This window comes from Crocodylus siamensis, chromosome 2, assembly GCF_052110815.1.
Source record: "Crocodylus siamensis isolate JL-2025a chromosome 2, ASM5211081v1, whole genome shotgun sequence".
NCBI lineage: Eukaryota > Metazoa > Chordata > Crocodylia > Crocodylidae > Crocodylus > Crocodylus siamensis.
The window spans coordinates 248,681,119-248,700,203 of NC_143396.1; the positions used below are offsets into that span (position 1 = coordinate 248,681,119).

The window sequence follows — 19,085 nt, forward strand, 5'->3', positions numbered from 1 at the left end:
GTGCTGCATGAACAGGGTTAGGGATGTCCCCACTGCAACCAGCTAATTAAAGGAGCTAGACATAGGGTGGGCGGGAGACAAAAAACAAAGTGGTAAAGTGCTTTCCCAAGGCAGCATGGAAGAGTAGTGACAGTCAAGAATAGAGTCCGTCACCCACTCACTCACATCCTCAGTCACACTAGATTTTACACAAACTTCACATTTCTCTAAGTGCAGTGAATTCACTGGGGGCAATTCCCAATTTAATGGGCAAAATTCAGGCCTGACTGACTTTCAGTTATGCAAAACTGTGGCTTGCAGTCCCCTGCATTGCTACATGATTAAATGCTTGTGTATCCATGCCACTTGCTGGCATTCCAGGCACCACATGAAAGATACCACTGGGTGGGACACAGCTAAATTTCTAGACTGCTTAGAGGCAGGAGTGGCAGGAGTTGAAGATGATTCTGGCATTGTCACTGGAACTGGCAAGGAGTCTGAGAGGGAGTTGGGGTTTTTTAGGAGGGAGTTAGGTTTTTTTAGGAGAAAGGAGAGGGCATTAGAGACAACAGGAAGTTCAGTTCTATGCGTTTGGGTTGTGGATATCCTGGTGTTGATATCAGAGACAGACAGTCTCATGATAAAGAAGCAGAGGGGCAAGCTTGGGAGCCACATTGTCATAAAAGCAGTGTGGGAGTGAATGAAACTGTCCAGTGGGCAAGAGGAGGAAAGGAGGAGACTGAGGAAAGGTCCCTGAGAACTCCACTTCCGGGGAGAGAAGAGAAAAATAATCCTAATGGTCCTGAGTCAGTAAGATAGTAGAACAGGCATAGCATGAATGGAGTACAGGGAGGAAAACGTTTTGAGGAGGATCCACTGTGTTTGTGGCACAGATCATGGAGGAGGTGAAACAAAATGTTCTTGTCTTCATAAGGAGGAGGGCCTCAGTGACTATAGTGAGGGCAATTTCTACAGAGTAAAGAGGCCAGAAATCAGAGTGCTGGGCACCTAGGAAAGATCTGTGAAAGTATTAAGTCCTGGCAACATGAATGAGGCACAAACAGTCCGAAGATGAAAGATGAAGGAGTAGGTGGAGAGGAAAGTGGGCATGAGAGTTCCTTCAGGAACTAAACACCTAAGGTATTCATGAAGGTGGAGGCTAAATCACTGAATGAGAATGAGACTGAGTGAAGGGGAGCTGCTGAGATCACAAGGGGATGGGATCAAAGGTCTAAAAAACTGTGCTGGATAGAAGCAGGGAGACCCCCATCAGTAACTGATTGACTTAAAAGAGGAAGGGACTGGAGGGCAGAGCTACTGCTAGGTAGAAATGATTGATTGTATCTTCAAAGCAACTGGAAAGCCCCTGAGACAGGAGAAGAGGCTGTGTAGGAGGGTCTGTTCAGATGCACTGGCAGTGCCTGAAGGTGAGGAAGTGGGCACATAGTGGAGGGAAGCAGACCCTGGGTTTATGAATGAAAAATGCAAGCAATGAGAGAACTAATAATAATCCCTTTCCCCTAGGCCCTGTAAATAGGATCATGAAACATGGAAAGCCTGCATACCTTCCAATTACCCAGGGTCCAGAATCTCATACAACATGACATGGTGAATGCTGGTAGCTGTCCCCCAAGGGATCAAGTCAAATCAGCTTTTAGAGGCTGGATATAGGGTCATAATTTTCTCATGACTTTTCTCAGGAAATCTTGTGAGGTTTCTTTCCATGGAGAAAACAAGCAAAGGTCATGATAACAAACAAAGGGGTAAGAAGCCATAGGCGTTCTTCTGTGCTAAGAAAACCTTTTCTTTGTGTCTAAATAGCAGTCCAGATTTTAAATACAGGAATTGTCCTACTGGAAATTCCCCTTATTAAGCCAATCAAATGCCCAAAACTAAGGTCCAGGCCTTAACTGTGCCTGTCTGGACATGTTAAGGTGGCTAGAGTGTGTTGCAAGCCCTTCCTTTTACCTTCTATATGCCTTTGGGGATGCAGGGGACAGAAAGACTACTGATGCTAGACTCTCTCCCCTCCCCCATCCCACCCATCCTAAGGGTCATATGCAGAGGCAATGCTTCCTTTTTACTTTATTCTCAGAAGGCACTGCACTATGCAGGTGACTTGTGAACATCTTTTCCCCATAACTAAATTGTTATCAGGAAAAATTCTAAAGCATTATACTGAATTTCACTGTGGTTGGGATTGCTGCAACAATGTGAATTACCAGAAATTTATTTTACAAAAGATATATGTAGTAATTTACATCATGCTTGTTAAAAATCTTGATTTCTAAGTACAACTTATTGCTTTGAATTAATGATGCTTTGGAAAAAGAGATTTACAAATGCACTTATACCTTAGCAGTGGTTTGTCAAGCAGCATAATAACTTCCTTGTAAGGTAAAGTGCCTATTTCTACAAGGAAATAACAAGTCAGTTGTTCAGGAAATTATCTTTGTCAAAATGTTGAAATTGGCTGCATGGAATACACCACAGCGTCCAGAACTCCTGGCTAGTATGGTGCCATAGAAACATTTGTGAATTTTTCTTTGAATGTTGTCTTTACCCATGTAATAATAATTCTTTGGCTTTATTATATGTCCTGTGTATTGATACTGAATCTATGTTGATATTTTTTATGGTAGAAGGCAGGATAGATTTGCACCTTTATAGACTAACTAAATCAGAGAAGCATAGTATAAGCAGTTGTAAGCAGTGGGCTTACTTCATCAGATGCTGTAAAGGGATTGCAGGAAGCAAAGCTTCTAAATAGAAAGCAGTGATTAGAATAGAAAGGCTAGGAAAAAAGAGATGGGGGCGGGGAGGAGGAAGGGAGCACTGCTGAGAGAGGCAAGGTGGGTAGGGGAGAGAGTGGAAGAGAGATTTCCTATACCATGTCTAGCACTAGCATTTGAGCACCTCTAGAGAGCTTACCATTGTAGCATGCTTGCAGTTTGGTGGAGCCTTTTCCCCCATAATTTATACATGGGGAAATCTAGGTGAAAGGAACAAATCAGCTTTTCTTACTATAGGTCATTATGCTGAGCTTGGGTTCCTATTCAAGGAAAATGCACAGCAGTTTGGACTTGTTTCCTACGTACAGCATGTGGGTATGCAGCTTGTGTGTTCCTATGTTGTCAAAGCTATGCAGTTCACTGGCTTGCTATTAATGCTGTATCCCTTCAGTGGATTTTTTCTTTTAAATTGATGGTAACAAGCCTGACCCTGCATACTTTGTGTACTGCAGAACTCCTCTTTTGGGTTCAGTGGGAGTTCTGGATCCATAAAAGGTTGTGGGTTTAGGCCCAAAGTTCATTTAAAAATAATCTGGCCAAGTCTGTTTGGTTCTCATCTGTTCCTGAGACTGGTAGATTGCACAGGCCCAATCAGTCATGGCCTTCTAACAGGAAGTTTCAGAGTATAAACCTTGGATACAGTAATGAAATACTGGTGGAAGGGAAATAGTACTGACTCAGGATGACAATTTCATGCAGTCATATCCACACCGGCCTTTGGATTCAATGCAAATGAGTGAGAGCCTTACCCTTTGAGACATTCATCCCCATGTAAAACATCCCTGGGAAAAGGCAGATCTTCAGATGACTTTTACATCATAAAGCTTTTCGGCAGAACATTGGTACAGGTCCTTCTTAAAGATAAAGGCTGATTTTTCTACTACAATCTGACTTTTTGTGTCCCTCAAGTGAGGCAAAGGGGCTGGATTCTGTCCATAAGCCACCAGCTGAGAATTCCCCTCCTGAAGGGGGAATGACTTGCAGGCAGACATCTGGCAGAACAAGCTCTGGTGTCAGCTGCCCTACTCCACCCCATCCTGTTACAGGGAGTATTCCAGGGAAGGGAGAGGACATGTCTGAGTTGGGGAAGAGCTGTAGTGCAACTCAGCTGCTTCATAGGCTCTCATAAGAACTCATAAGTCAGAGCAGTCCACATTTACTTCCCTCCTTCCTTTTATCAAGTTCAGATGCAGAGGAAAACCTAATCCAAATTGTTTTACTCGTGAAGATGCTGGAAGGAATAGCTGAAAGAATGTCCAACAGGCTTAAACTCACATAATCTACTTCCCTAGATGGAAAGGAGCCAAAACCTGTGGCTTTTGACAGGTGGATTGGGCCAGGAAAGGGGGATGGAAGAATGTAATGTTTGCTCCATGACATGCTTTCCTTCCCTCAGCAGAAGTCCCCTTCATAAGAATCCTGAAGGCATCAAACAACTAGACTTGGAGTAAGGCTGGGGGTGGGGAGGGAGGGTGGATTGCTTTCCATTCTCTAAGTTTTAACGACAAGCTATTGTAAAACTCAGCTGAGAAAGCTGCCACCTTCTTACCTGAGTTCCTATTTGTGTTGTGACATCTGCAGTGAGGAGTGTCCCTATGAAGTCCTTATCCATACCATGGAGGGGCTACAGTGCTTTGAGGGCTGGTGTAGATCTTGTGAGGGTTCAGACCTCAGCAGATAGCCTCAGGTTATCCTTGTGTCCTGTGGGCTGAACCATCTGCCACTTCTCTGCTGAAGAGAACCCCAGGCCTCCATGCAAGTGTGAAGAGGAAACCCAAATCTATGTGCATTTAATTTACAACCATCAGCAGGGGCCAGACTTTTAAGGGTGTAAAAGTGCTCCCTCCCACTGGAATCATCCACTAATAGATGACCAAATATTGTTCAAGATCTAGAGCAATATGCCTGTCTGCAGCTGTAGGCACCTAGATACCCTTAAGCATATGGCCTGAAGGGCCTCATGTTTCTCACAAACCATGGCTTCCAATCCTGGTGGAGCTTGCTTTGCCCTTTCACCTTCTGAAGAAAACATGTACCATGTAATTTACTATATGCGTGTCTACCGGTAGCAGCCTTGAACCCCATGCAAAGCTTAAAGCAGGGGAGTGAAATGCATGACGTATGGGTTAAATGTTGTTTGCAAAATCAAGTTTAAGTGTCACTTGCAAATTGAGGGCAGTGTTTCTTCCGCTCTCTTCAGTGCTGGTGGGGCCACACCAGGAGTACTTCATCCAGTTTTGGGCCCCATGCATCAAGGAAGTTATGGACAGTTTGGAAAGAGTCCATCCAAGGGCAACAAAAATGACTAGGGGCCTGGGAGGTAAGACTTGTAAGGAAATACCAAAAGAACTAGGGTTATTTAGTCTGGAGAAGAGAAGGCTGAGGGCATTGGTGATGCATAGTGGGTACATGTCCTTCCCCTGAGCTTGGCAGTTCACCCCCTGCAAAAAGTGCTGCTGAAGGTGCTGGCGGCACCTGCGGGCACTCGCCGCTTGCCACCCCCCGTTGCTGACACCACTGGTGGCATCTGCAGGCTGTCCCCGATCACCCTGCCGATGGCATCCACAGGTGGTTGCAGACTGCTGGTTGGCGCTTGCTCCCCCTGCCCACTGTCAACACCACCACAGTTGCCTGCAGGAGCTCCCTGTTCAGCCTGCCCCTGTTGTGGCTTGCGTGCATGAGCTTGCTATTGCCATGCCTCTGCCACCACCATCACCACCTGCAGGCAGTTGCCATGCCCCCCCCAGCCTCTGGGGTCACGCAGCTTTCATGGCTGAGGTGGGTGGGGATTTGAGAAGAGTCTTCAACTACTGAAGGACAATTAGAGAGGATGGATAAGTTTTTTCCTGTGGCTGTAGGGAACAGGACTAGGAGCAAGCTTCAAACTGCAGCAAGGGAAATTTAGGTTGGAGATTAGGAAGAAATTTCTGACTCTGAGGGTGGTCAGGTATTGGAACAGGCTACCTGGAGTTGTGGAATCTTCATGCTTGGAAACTTTCTGAAGCAGGTTAGATACATATTTGGACTGGCTGGTTTAGTCAGGGATGATCCTGCCTTGAGCAGGGGCCTAGATTAGATGACTTTGTGATGTCTCTTCCAGCTTTATTGTCAAGCAATCCTAAATCCAGCCTGCAAAGCTCTCAGAGGGGCCAGGAATTTGAGAGTGGGATTTACTATAGAACTCCAAACTATGGAGGCCTACTACAAACATGCTAGTGGCATGGGGCAAACAACAGCTACATTAAATTCAGTCTCCAGGTCCAGGCCTGGCCTGCAAGGACCCCTCTGGTCTGATTCTGGCCCAGGGGGTGCACAAAAGTTTGACATCTCTGGGTTAAAGGGCTCATTGTCCAAGAGTAATGTTTTGCTTTGCTGCTCTTGGCCTAAGTTCCCCATCCCACCTTTTTGTGCAGGGCACAGGTAAGTAGCTTCTCCTAGATGCAAAGAGGACCTCTGCAATCTGCTAAACCACTTTCCTATGCATCAGTTGAATAATGCCCACAGTACAACATTAGGCTTTGAAACCAGCTATCTTTTTGGTTGTGCAAAAATGCTTACACATTTTTTGGGTAACAAGGATTTAAAAAGCAACATGATCACTGGAACGTGAACACAAGGTCTTACTCCTTTACCCATTGGTGACTCAGACCTAGCTCCATAACGTTATTTAGGTATCAAAGTAGGAACTAAAGATCTAAAAGACCTTTGTGGATTTCAGGATCAATGCATTACCATCTTTGATGTCAGACTCTCTTAAATAAGCTTTCTTCCTGCCAGATAGAGATTTGGAGGGGCAGTAGAAATTAAAACAGGACTGGATTTTCATCTGAAGGCATGCGAATTACTTTGCACAGCCACACGTGGCTTTTACTTTTTTTTAATAAATATACAAATCTCACAGGTACCAAAATAATTATAAAACAGAATGTACAACATATACATTATGTACAACAGCTAAAGGTGTAGCAATTATGACACACACAGTGCGAAATGCATTGGAAACCAGGTCCACAATTAACATTATTGTGACCTCTTGGCTTTTATGGGAAAGGTAGCTTCTCCATTTCAATACCTCTTATCTCCTAATACACCACAAAGAGCAGCTGAGGTTAGTCAACAGAGTGCATTATAAATCAGCCCAACAGAAGTCTATGAAAAGTACTCAAAAGAGGATGGGATATTCATGTGAACCTGTCCTGATATTTAGAGGCAAACGTTCCACCATACTCATGCTCTCTGGCCATCTCTTGTACACATTCCTGTATATGAAATGCATGTTCAGGTGGACTGCAGTCTGTCTTCATACTGAACATATATTAGGACAACCAGTTAGCTGAGGGGTGGTGCAATGCATCACAGATTTCTACTGAAGATCTGTTTCTCCCATAATTAGAATGCAGCTCAGAACAATGAATCTTGTTGTTATAGTCATGTGGTCTGTGCTGTGCAGTGTATTTCAGTATTTTTTTTCACATTTTTCCATTTTTTTTGAAGAAAATAAGTCTCTGTTATGCATATGTACAGACTCATGTCCTTTCTGAGAATCCTCCATTTTATAATGCCAACTGCCGTCCTCCAATAATGCAATCATCATATATCAGCTACAAGGGAAAAGGAAGAGTGTAAGTCAATGCAATACTTTTATAGGAAAAACACTCAGATATACCTAAAGCAAAATCAGGTCAAGCTCTGCTAATCTCAACCTCAGTGTCACTGCTCCCACAACTAAGGTGAGCTACTGCTCACACAACCAAGGTGAACAGAATGTAATCTTTAAATCTGAGATGATTTGCACACTAACATTCAATAACAACTATATAATTTCTTAAGGCTGTATTGTGTTGTGACATTAGTTTTATCAATCTTCTTTCCCTTAACAAGATCCTGATCATAAGGAAATAAAAGTGCAACATTTCACAGCACTTATTCAAAAAAGTCTCTTTGGAATCACTGTGAGTTTTGCTTCATTCAAGCTCACAAACAGTGATCCAGAAACGACATCTACATTTAAATAAATTAATTGCAATAGGACTGGGTGTCTAGTATTTGAGCCCCTACTACTACTACGTTTGCTATTGTAACCTCTTAGTCTGCTTTGATTGTATACGATTTATATCCAGTGTGGTAACAGACTACATTTTGTATCCCACCAAATATCACCTCCCAGCCCTAAAACTTAAGGGCAGCAGGTTCCAACAACTTTAATGGGGGCAATTTGCATAGAAGGTCCTTTCTGCAATAAAGGTGAAAATAAATACTTACTTCATCCTCCGTAAATTCTGATTCTGATTCACTGCTTTCCTCATCCTCACTTTCTGGCAGCATTTGTAGGTCTGCTATGGTTAACTGCTTCAGCTGTTCTTGTATGATGGAGCTGTCTCTTCCCCATGTGAGCTGGTATGGAGAATAGCCTTGGTAGGTCACTTTATTCACATCCGCCCCGTGTTTCACCAGAAGTGACACCAGCTCTGAATTCTGCAGGTCTACAGCTAAGTGTAGGGCAGTTCTGCCATTACAAGGCTCCTGTTCAGAAAAATAAAACAGGACATTTAGTCTCAGGAAGTGTGGCAATACAAAACTATGTGTTCTTATGGCTGCGCTATCACATTCAGTTAAACCAAGAGCTTCAAATACCCACCTGAGCATTGACATCTGCTCCTAAGGACAGCAAACACTCCACAATAGCCAGATACCCTTGAATGGATGCCAAATGGAGACATGTATGTCCTGAAAGGCGAACACATTTAAACATTAATTACTTCCCCCATTACACATTATTACTCACTTGGATCTAAATTCCTTTCTATCCTATATAATATGCTGGTATTTGAAACCACTGCTCCAAATCAAAGAGGCAAAATTTATGTGAAACAGAGTGCTCAGAGAATAGGAGGATCACATTAATTTTTGAAGAGCCTTATTTCCTAGATGCTTAAAAAATAATAATAATAAAAAAAAAAAGCCTGGAAAAAAAAAAATCAAGTTGATTTTCCACGGTAGCTTGTTTAACGAAACAAGGAAACATGCAAAACATCAAAAATTAAAATAATATAAGCCAAAAAAACAAAAAGATAATCCCCACAGCAGTAGATGCTGGAAGTTCAAGTGCCAAGAGCCAGTGGACAGAGCAAAGACTGGCAGGCAGGCAGGACTGTGACTTATCCCCAGCTCCACTGCAGAGAGACTTTAAGGAAGTTCCATTCCTGCCTCAGTTTCCACATCTGTGAAATGGGAATGCTGAGGCTAGCACCTTTCTAAAGCTCCTTTGGTTGCAAAAAGCCAATGCCCTATTTAAGGGCCATGTATTCAGACTGGTGTAAACTGAGAGCTGGCGTACCGTTGTAGTTGGCAGCCTGCAGGATGGCGTGCAGGTGGTGCGGCTGGCAGTACTGCGTGAGCACCCCCACACTCCGCAGGGAGCCCTGCTCGCAGGCTATGTGCAGTGGCATGTTTCCACGGAAGTCCCTGATCTCGGGGTTGCATCCAGCCTTGAGAAGGGCCTCGGCGATCTCAGGCTGATCCGTGATCACGGCCAGGTGCAGCGGTGTCTGGGGGCCAAACAGGAGCAGGGTCAACCACGGGCCAAAGGCAGAGTGGTGGCCAGCCCAGCCCGGCCCGGCCCAGGGAGGAGGGGTAGGTACCTGGCTGAGGTGGTTCTGCAGGTCGAGGAAGGCAGGCGCGTCCCGCGCCTGTCGGATGGCCTCCAGGCTCAGTGCCAGCTCCTCGTGGATGACGGCCAAGTGCAGGAACCTGCGGGGGAGGGAAAGTCCCGGTGAGGCGGCTCGTTGCGCAAGGCCGGGCTTTCCGGCGCCGGCCGGGGCTTTCCACCCGCCCTGGCCGCGCTCCAGGGACTTTCCAGCGGCCCCGCCCGCTCGCCCGCCAGTCTCGGCCTCCGCGCGCGGGGCCCCGGCCCCGGCCCCGACCCCGACCCTACTTACGAGTCCCCGTCGTCCGTGAGCTGGTGGCGCCAGGCCGGGGCCGGCGCGGGCAACGCGACGGGCGGCTGCAGGCGGATGTCGCGCAGGTCGCGTACCAGCTGGTCGTAGTCCTCCTCCTTCATGGAGTCCAGGCCGCTGTCGTGCCGGTCGTCCAGGGCCGCGCGCTCCTTGCGCGGCACCATGGCAAGGCCCGGGCCGAGCTCGGGGCAATACGCGGGGCTATGCATGGCGAAGTCGCAGGTGCTCACCGCTCAGCAGCTACCAGCATCTGAGTGCGGGCGGTGGAGCCGCGGCGCCGCATTATAGACGCCGGCGGAGGCGGGGGGATTTCTGCGGGGCGGGGCCTGCCCGGGAATTTCCAGCTCAGTTACAGCGGCGCAGCGACCGGCTGGGCTTGCTCGGCCCTGCTGCGGGGCGGCGCCTCGCCTAGCCTGAGGAATCCCCTGGCCGGGCAGAGCCCGGGGGTTTTTCTGTTCCGTGGCAGGGGAAGGACGTCCCGGCCTCAGCCCTTCCCTCCCCCTCACCCTTCCCCTGAGTCTGGGCTTTCCCTCAAGCTTTTCCCCTCTGGCAGGAGGCTTTGTGGTGCTGGGCTCCATATGCCTCCTGGGTCCCACTGTGCCCAGCACAGGTAAGTGGGAGTGGAGTAGCCTAGCACAGCAGCTGAGGGTCCTCAGGCCTGACTTTTCTGGAGGAGGCCCCAAAGCAATGTGTTAACCTCAAGGCTGGACACAGTCATGGGCAAATCAAGCAACTGGGCCCAGACAGAAAGGGGACAGTAGTGATTATTATTACTATCTCTGGCAAAGTGGGGCCCACTACTAAAAGTTTGCCCTGGGCTGCCAGGAATCTAGGTACAGTCCTGTGCTGCCCTTCTGGTCACAAAGCTCACCCAAAAGCAGGGGGATGACCTGGCCAAACTCACTGTGACGTGCAGCTCCTCCGAGCACCCCTCAGGCTGCAGCACCGCAGTCCTTGCAAGGGGTGTGAGGTGAGGCAGCCGTGATGCTAAGCAACTGCCCTGTTGTGCAGGTGGTCCTCAGCTGCCCAGTCTGTTCCATGCCAGTTTGGTAACAGGCTTTGGGTTTCATCAGGTTAGGACAAAACACTACTGAGATGTATGAAACAATAATTGCACAGATAAGAGGCCCAGCTACCCTGGACCTCAGAACTGCCTGTGGAGTCTGACAAGCTTTTCAGAGATCTACTTTGTGCAATTGCAGACTATAAACTCCTCTCTACTTGTGCAACCTACTTGGTACAGGTACTCTCTCTCTAGGGGACTTCACCTTTGCCCTCCGAAGTTTGTACTAAAACTCCAGCCAGCATCAGTGCAGCCAGATGAGGCATAGATAGAGGAATTCCACTTCCATTCCTGTAGATCCAGTACCAGTCAAAGGTTAAATTTACTTCTTTCCCAAAGCATACGTATTCAAAAGAACAAATGCTGTTCAAATTGGGAACAGTGACTTCTTTTTGCCTTTATGCTCTTCGCTGTTACACGTATCTCCTTTGCTGGAAGTATCTATTGTGTGCAGTGACATTCACTGGTAAAGGGATAACCAAAACCAAAAGCTCCTAGATTGATAAGAGATACTTCTAGGCGTATTGGCTGACATGTAGAATTCAACAAGCTATTTTGGCTGAGATCATTGACAAAGCTTGCATTTTCTCCTCAGATTTAGGGGGGTTTTCCAAGAGGTTTTTTTCTGTGATTGTAGCTGACCACACTGAGTAATGATGTCTGAGAATTTTCTTTTGTCTTCTCTTGGGATGGCATTCCTGTGAAAACATTTATGAGAAAATCCAAGGAGGAGCGGGGGGTCAGTAGAGAAGGAGCATATGATACACCAACTTTATTGTCAGGCCAGAAGTAACATTACTGGACTTTTCCCACAGACTTGTAAAAAGTAAGAATATTTGTCACTAGACCTTGGAGAACCCAGTGGTGGTTTCTTTGGGCAGGTCCATAAAAGTTCCACAACAGTTTCTTTCTTAATTTAAGAGGCATGAACCTTCAATGTGTTTCTTGAAACAGTTTTTCCTCTTCATTTAAATCCTTAAGCAGGAAATTATTTTTGAAGGAAAAATCTCTCTAAGTAAATTGAAGCTATTGCTCTACAAAAAAGACTAAAGATTCTTGTTTAAAGGTGAATCTTGTCCTTGTTGTTACAATGCGGGAATAAAACATAAGAAGAATATGGAAGCGCACAATCAGTTTTGCCAGAATCAGCATAAATTTAAACATTTCACATTCCAGTTTAAATGGATGACTTTGGAATTAGCAAAATAAATTCTCCGCTTCCTTCTGCAGCTGAAGTTGTGCAGATAAACAAAATTAGAATGTCCAGGGATTCAGTTAAGTCTTCATCTTTAAGTAAGTTTAGTCAGTTTGAAGCAAACGTAGGTGTTAGAAGAAGAATGGAAAATGATTTCTTTATGGAAAGTCACATCAAGGTTAACCCACTTCCTGCTCTATGGAAATGTAACTGCCAAGTTCTCACAGATGTTTAAGGCTATCATATCAACCCTTTAAACAAGCAAAAGTTTCGTTTTTGGAGGTTCCAGTACTAAAGGTGCAGAGCTGCACATTATATGATCATAACAAACATCAAGGCATGTGAAGTTAGATATTTTGAGCTCTCTGAAGACAACCTCTGATCTAACTACGTATAATATATCTGAGCTTCTCTGCTAACTTGATTCACTCGGTTGTTAAGACATCTGTGTTATGGAGTGCCTCCAGCTTAAGTAGCAGCTTCAAGACTTGGTTTCCTTCACCTATAATTGCTAAGTATGATGCATCCTCAATTTAAAGACGACAGCTGGATTGTTAGTCAGGGTATATAGTGACATCTGCTGGATCTTTGTGGAGTACCAGTTCAAAAGGTTTGTTGGACTGAGGGGGGTGTGGAAGTACTTCATATGGTAGCTGTGACTCAATGTAGTCTTGCATTTTAGTGCTCATCTAAGGAAGACTCAGCTAGGTGCAGCACAGGAAACTTGATCAGAATTTTTGTATCTACATACAGCCCAAACAAGGTGATTGAAGCTTTGGGATTTGATTGGACTCGTGCAGCATAGAATATTGCCACTAGACTTGTCCATCGTGAGAAAGGTTGAAATTTGTTGTTGTTATCCATAGTAGCAGCAGTAGTAATAGCATATTTGGTTGAACTAGCTTCAAGCATCAAGGACAACAAAAAGTCCTTTTTCAGATATGTGGGGAGCCAGAGGAAAAGCAAGGGCAACGTTGGACCCCTGCTAAACCAGATGGGGCAACTGACAATTGACGCCCAGGAAAAAGCCAACCTATTAAATAGGTACTTTGCGTCAGCCTTTCATCAGTTGCATGGGACGCCCATGCCTGCTATGGGACAGGGAGATCCGGGTGATGGGGATCCCCTACCCTCCATAAATGCTGACCTCGTGACGGAACACCTTGAGAAGCTGGATACCTTCAAGTCAGCCGGCCCTGACAACCTGCACCCCAGGGTACTCAAGGAGCTGGCGAGCGTCATAGCCCAGCCCCTGGCACGGATCTTTGAAAACTCCTGGCGCTCTGGTGTAGTGCCCAAAGACTGGAAGAAGGCCAATGTGGTGCCGATCTTCAAGAAAGGGAGGAGAGTGGATCCGGCTAACTACAGGCCCATTAGCCTGACTTCTATCCTGGGGAAGATCTTAGAAAAGTTTATTAAGGAGGCCATCCTTGATGGACTGGCCCAGGCTAACATCCTAAGGGATAGCCAGCATAGGTTTGTTGCAGGTAGGTCTTGTTTGACCAATCTCATTTCCTTCTACGACCAGGTGACCTATCACCTGGACGAGGGAGAAGAGACTGATGTCATATATCTTGACTTCAAAAAAGCTTTTGATCTGGTATCCCATGATCACCTCTTGGCCAAACTGGCGAGTTGTGGCCTTGGCTCCACCACGATCTGCTGGCTGGGAAATTGGCTCCGTGGTCGGACCCCGAGGGTTGTAATTGATGGCAGTCACTCATCGTGGTGCCCTGTGACCAGTGGGGTCCCTCAAGGCTCTGTCCTGGGACCCATACTGTTCAACATCTTCATTAACGATGTGGACATTGGAGTCAGGAGTGGACTGGCCAAGTTTGCCGATGACACCAAACTTTGGGGCAAAGCATCCACGCCAGAAGATAGGCGGGTGATCCAGGCTGACCTGGACAAGCTCAGCAAATGGGCAGATGAGAACCTGATGGTGTTTAACACCAAAAAATGCAAGGTTCTCCACCTTGGGAGGAAAAACCTGCAGCATCCTTATAGGGTCGGCAGTGCTACATTGGATAGCACTACAGAAGAAAGAGACTTGGGGGTCATCATTGACCACAAGATGAACATGAGCCTGCAATGCGATGCTGCGGCTAGTAAAGCGACCAAAACGCTGGCTTGCATCCATAGATGCTTCTCGAGCAAATCCCGGGACGTCGTTCTCCCCTTGTACTTGGCCTTGGTGAGGCCGCAGCTGGAGTACTGCATCCAGTTTTGGGCTCCACAATTCAAAAAGGATGTGGAGAAGCTTGAGAGAGTCCAGAGGAGAGCCATGCGCATGATCAGAGGTCAGGAAAATAGATCTTACGATGATAGGCTGAGAGACGTGGGACTCTTTAGCCTGGAAAAGCGTAGGCTCAGGGGTGATCTAATGGCCACCTATAAGTTTACCAGGGGTGACCACCAGGATCTGGGGGAACGTTTGTTCACCAGAGTGCCCCAAGGGATGACGAGGTCGAATGGTCATAAACTCCTGCAAGACCGTTTCAGGCTGGACATAAGGAAGAATTTGTCTGCCAGCGGAGGTGGTTCAAGCACCTACATTGAACACCTTCAAGAGTAAATTGGATGCTTATCTTGTTGGGATCCTATAACCCCAGCTGACTTCCTGCCCTTTGGGCAGGGGGCTGGACTCGATGATCTCCCGAGGTCCCTTCCAGCCCTGATGTCTATGAAATCTATGAAATCTATGAACCTAGGGGAGTCAGACACAGACTGGGACTCCACTGTGCCAGGTAGACCAAAAGACCATCTGTTCTTCAAAGAAGTTCGAATCTCAGTATATAAGAGACAATAGATTGATTCAAATGGATGGATAGAGTGATATTAAAATGAGATAACTATCACAACTAAAGACATACACAAAATACAGTTTTACAATGGTACAAAATTCTATTAAAGAAAAGATTTTAAGCAGTGATGCAGAATATTGACTCTTTTTCGAGCATGAGTATTCTTCCAGTAGGTTATTTATAAGTTTTCTTTACTGGCTGCAAGGGTAATTGATTGAAATGGAAACAAATGAACTTTATCACCATTTGATTAAACAAGTATTTGTACTTTTAGCTGTGTAGGCTATATTGCATGCCTATTTTCACAGGCAGGCTACTAACTCAATATTAAAGTTTGGGACAGAGACTTGGATGGAGTCTCATAGATTTCAAATGGAGCTGCGTGGGTGGGTGCAGGGATACAACCAAGGTAACTCCTGCTTCCTCAGGGACTGAAAGTCTAACTGCAGTGCAGTGCAATGGAGTAACTTTGGGAGAACTGAAGTGAGTAAAGACACTGAGGAATTATGGATGCTGAAAAACAGCAGCTGAAGGAGAATTCAGGCTTGGTGCAAGTGAGACAAAGTCAGTGGGAATGGAAGTCATTGACACCAAGCCTGAATTAATCTTAAATCCTGATAACTCTTCCCTTTTGATTATCTCTCATCTCACTTTCTCTATTTTAGCATCTATGAAACAGATTCATGTCACTGAAATTATTCCTTATCTGCTTCTGTTTGAGAGGTGATTCTGACCTGGTGTCATTTTCAGCTCAGACTACTACAATACTTTCCATGATGAACTGGCTAAAGGGTGAAGTGGCATCTCATTCAGAAAAGGATTTCAGGGATATCTTTTAAGTGCCTTGGTTTTCCCTGTTATATGGCGATAATAATACAGGGAATGCTTTGTGGAGAAGCTACTGCTTATATGATTCTTTGGACTTAAAAAACTCTGTGCATATATCCATGAGAAGTAATATTATACAAAGTGGAGAAAAAATTATGATACCCAAAGGCTGGATTCAGTAAAATCTGTTCACCTCTGGGTGGCCTGAGAACTCAATTTTTAGTATCACTGTGCCAAAGAAACCATATATTTGTATTGACTCTAACTCCCTTAAAGTACCTGAATGAGACTTTAAAGCAGCTTTGGGGGCTAGAACACTGAAAAGAGACAGCATGATTTTCATCAGTTTTAAGGCACAGATGAAGTATTCTCGTGCCACTTCCATGAGCAAATGCATTAGACTGTGATTTCCTGATTTCCACTCTAATAGTAACAACTGTCTGGTGCTGTGACTGCAGCACTTCTAATTTACCAGAGTTGGTCCCCCAACTATGTCCCTGCTGAGACCTTTGTGATTATCACTGCCAAGATCTGTTAACCATTCCCTCCCACTTAATCTCATGGGCTATGCAGGTTGGTAACAAACATAACAGGAAAAGGCAATTTACACAATACATCCTGGCCTTGGCTCAGGGTTAGAAAAAAGGAGCCATTTAGAGGTTAGTGAAGGGTTTGAGTAAAGCTTCGTCTTTTGCGCAGCTTGGCAATCTGAATTTATATGTGGGGAGATGCATTTACAAACGTGTTTTTCTAGAGGCTCCTTTTTCCAGAGACTAAACTTTTGTGTACTGTCTGTAAAGCACCAAGCACACTGTTGGTACAGTGGAAATAATACAGTAAGAACCGTCATTGAGATAACACTTTCAATTCCCAAATATAGCCACTATAGTATTGAGAGACCAAACTAATTATTAGATTAATTTAACAATTTTTAGTGCTTATGGTTTGAAAGTTAATATGCAGCTCCATAAACCAGGCAAGCTGAGGTGCATCTTTGTCAGACTAGGTTTTGTCTTTGGGTTGCTCTTAGACTTCTGTGGAACATCATGTGTTTTGATCAGAAACCTCAGTCTGGCACCTTAATGCTTCAAAAAGTTGCACTGAAAATTCAGTGGGTTGCACTTCTTTACAAGGAAGGGCTAATGTAATATTTAAGAATGGCATTGCTTTGGTTGAGGTCCAGATTCCTTGTGGTCAATAAAAGCTCATGGCACTTCCCACGAAAACTGGTATGTTGTTAAGTATTCTGCTAAAATTCCAACTAGGCTTACATAGTTTAACTACCTAAATTTCCTCCTTTGGTTTCAGTTGAAATATTATTCTCCTTCCCTTGCAGTCCTATATGGTTGCATAGTGTTAGCATTGATTTAGATATCTATCATGTTTCATCTTATGGAAGATTTACACTATTTTTATCAGACTTGGTTATATCTTAGAGTAGTTGGGACCATTAAGGATGAATTGCATCATGTAAATAAATGATATTGTTGTTGTTGTTACTGCCTCTTAAAGTTTGGTCACCACATTTTGAAATCTATTACCACATGGATGAAAACTTCTGTCTGGTTTTGTTTCCTTTATTCATATGCAATATTGTCTAGATGAGTGTTGTTTAGAGCGTATGATACTTAGTCTGCTGTCTTTTTGGAATGCACCGATATCACTAGCATGTGCGTCATGTAGGAAAGCAGAGGTTAGGGGTGGGGGAGGATCCAATGAAAAAGGGAAGCAATGAACTCCAATGAGCTTATAGTAGAGCACTCCGTTGTTTATTTTTAAAAAAAGTGTTGTTAGCTGCAAATACAGCCTCCTTTTGGTTGCAGTAGCAGTGTGTTGTCTGTGTACTGGGCAGCTGCTGCAACAGCAGTGGCAGGGGCTGCTGCTGTTGCCATGGCATGGACTCTCCAAGGTGCTACCATTTTGGTTCCCCACCCACGTCGGTGCCTGGGGTTGGTGCCCCACTCACCCACCCCAAGTTATGCTACTGCAACAGGCATTTGTCCTATAGAGCCATTGGAAGCACTTTGTACATCTTGTAGGACTCTGCACAAAGGTGCCTTTGCAGAATCTAGAATGGAACCTGTAATCAAATGGGGTCTTAATGTGAAGCAACATACAGAAGCAACTGAGAGGAAGCTCCAAGCAAGAGGTCACTGAGTCTCAGTTCCGATTTGGAGATCTAAAGCAGGATCTGGATTAAAGATCAGCTTTCCTGAAATTCTAGGGCACATGTGAATCGATTTTGTATGAGAGGCTGGGCTACTCCTTGTTGAAGTTAGTGGATGCAACAGCTACTTTTCATTCAGGGTAAATATAAAGAAGCCAAGAAGAAGGACCAGTTTGCTGAATGAGGGCTGGAGATCAAGGACCACCCAGGCATGGCCCAAGAACTGAACAAATACTTTGCCTCAGTCTTCAACCAGCATGAAGAAGTAATTGGGGATATTGGTGGTGTACCACCTGGCAAGGAAGACCTGACTATGGGCATTACCATATCTGAGGTAGAAAGAAAACTTGGATTACTTGTTCCCACAACTTTTGGTGGAGATAATCTCCATCCTAGAATATTGAAGAACATGACACACAAAATAGCAAGTTCTCCAGCATGGATCTTTATGGATTTTCAGAGAATCTGTCAACTCGGGGATGACTGAAAAATAAATTCAGTGCCCATTTTCAAAAATGGAAGTGTGATCTAAGCAATTATAGGCCTGTATGCTTGACTTCAGCAGTTGGTAGGATCTTGGAACAAATGCTGAAAGAAAAAGATAATTGGAAGGAAGGATATGGAAGGAAATGGAAAACGGACAAAACACCACATGGGTTCATGGGAGGATGATTTTGTCAAACCAATGATAAAATAATAGGCTTTTTGGATGAGGGTAATATAGTAGACTTAATTTATCGAGATCTAAGTAATGCTTTTGATACTGTGACTTATGGGACATGTCCAGATGAGCGGGAACATGCACTTGTGGGAACTGCAAAACATATGTGGCACATGTGAAATGATTCTACATGATGCATATTTTCAGTGTGGAGTCAAACTTAGATACTAGGAAATCCTGGTATCTAAAAAACCCATGCCAGAAAAAAGTGGGGTATTGCATGTGACTGCAGCGTGCACCACCTGAAACTGGAGCCTGGCCAGCCCAGGCCACGCTCCAGCTGCTGGCCAGGCTTCCCACACCCAGATTGGCACTGTTGCAGCCCCAGGAGGTCCCCAGGACCCCAGGTAAGGCTGCTGGGGCCAGCCCAGGTGCTGGTTACTGCCACTCCTACCCCACCCAGGGCAATTTGCCATGTGCTGGCATGTAAGGGCTTTTCCCAGGGAGAAGTAGCGGCAGCACAACTGCATCACTACTGTTTGTCCCCAGGGAAATGCACGTGTGCGCTGATGGGGACATGCACATGGAAATTTAATGCCAAACTGAAGAGAGTGGGGATCAATGCTACAGTCATGAGGTG

The 19,085-nt window shown here is 45.2% G+C and overlaps 1 protein-coding gene across 1 annotated transcript; it reads right to left on the bottom strand.

Moving 5' to 3' along the window:
* Positions 1–6,632: 6,632 nt before the first annotated feature.
* NFKBIA (NFKB inhibitor alpha) lies at positions 6,633–10,034 on the bottom strand. Its single transcript, XM_090033615.1, has 6 exons — positions 9,710–10,034; positions 9,413–9,521; positions 9,109–9,319; positions 8,410–8,498; positions 8,034–8,294; positions 6,633–7,372 (listed from the first exon to the last, which is right to left on the bottom strand). Exons 1-6 carry the CDS (start codon positions 9,934–9,936, stop codon positions 7,325–7,327), a joined length of 945 nt encoding a protein of 314 aa, XP_089889741.1. The 5' UTR covers positions 9,937–10,034; the 3' UTR covers positions 6,633–7,324.
* Positions 10,035–19,085: the final 9,051 nt, after the last annotated feature.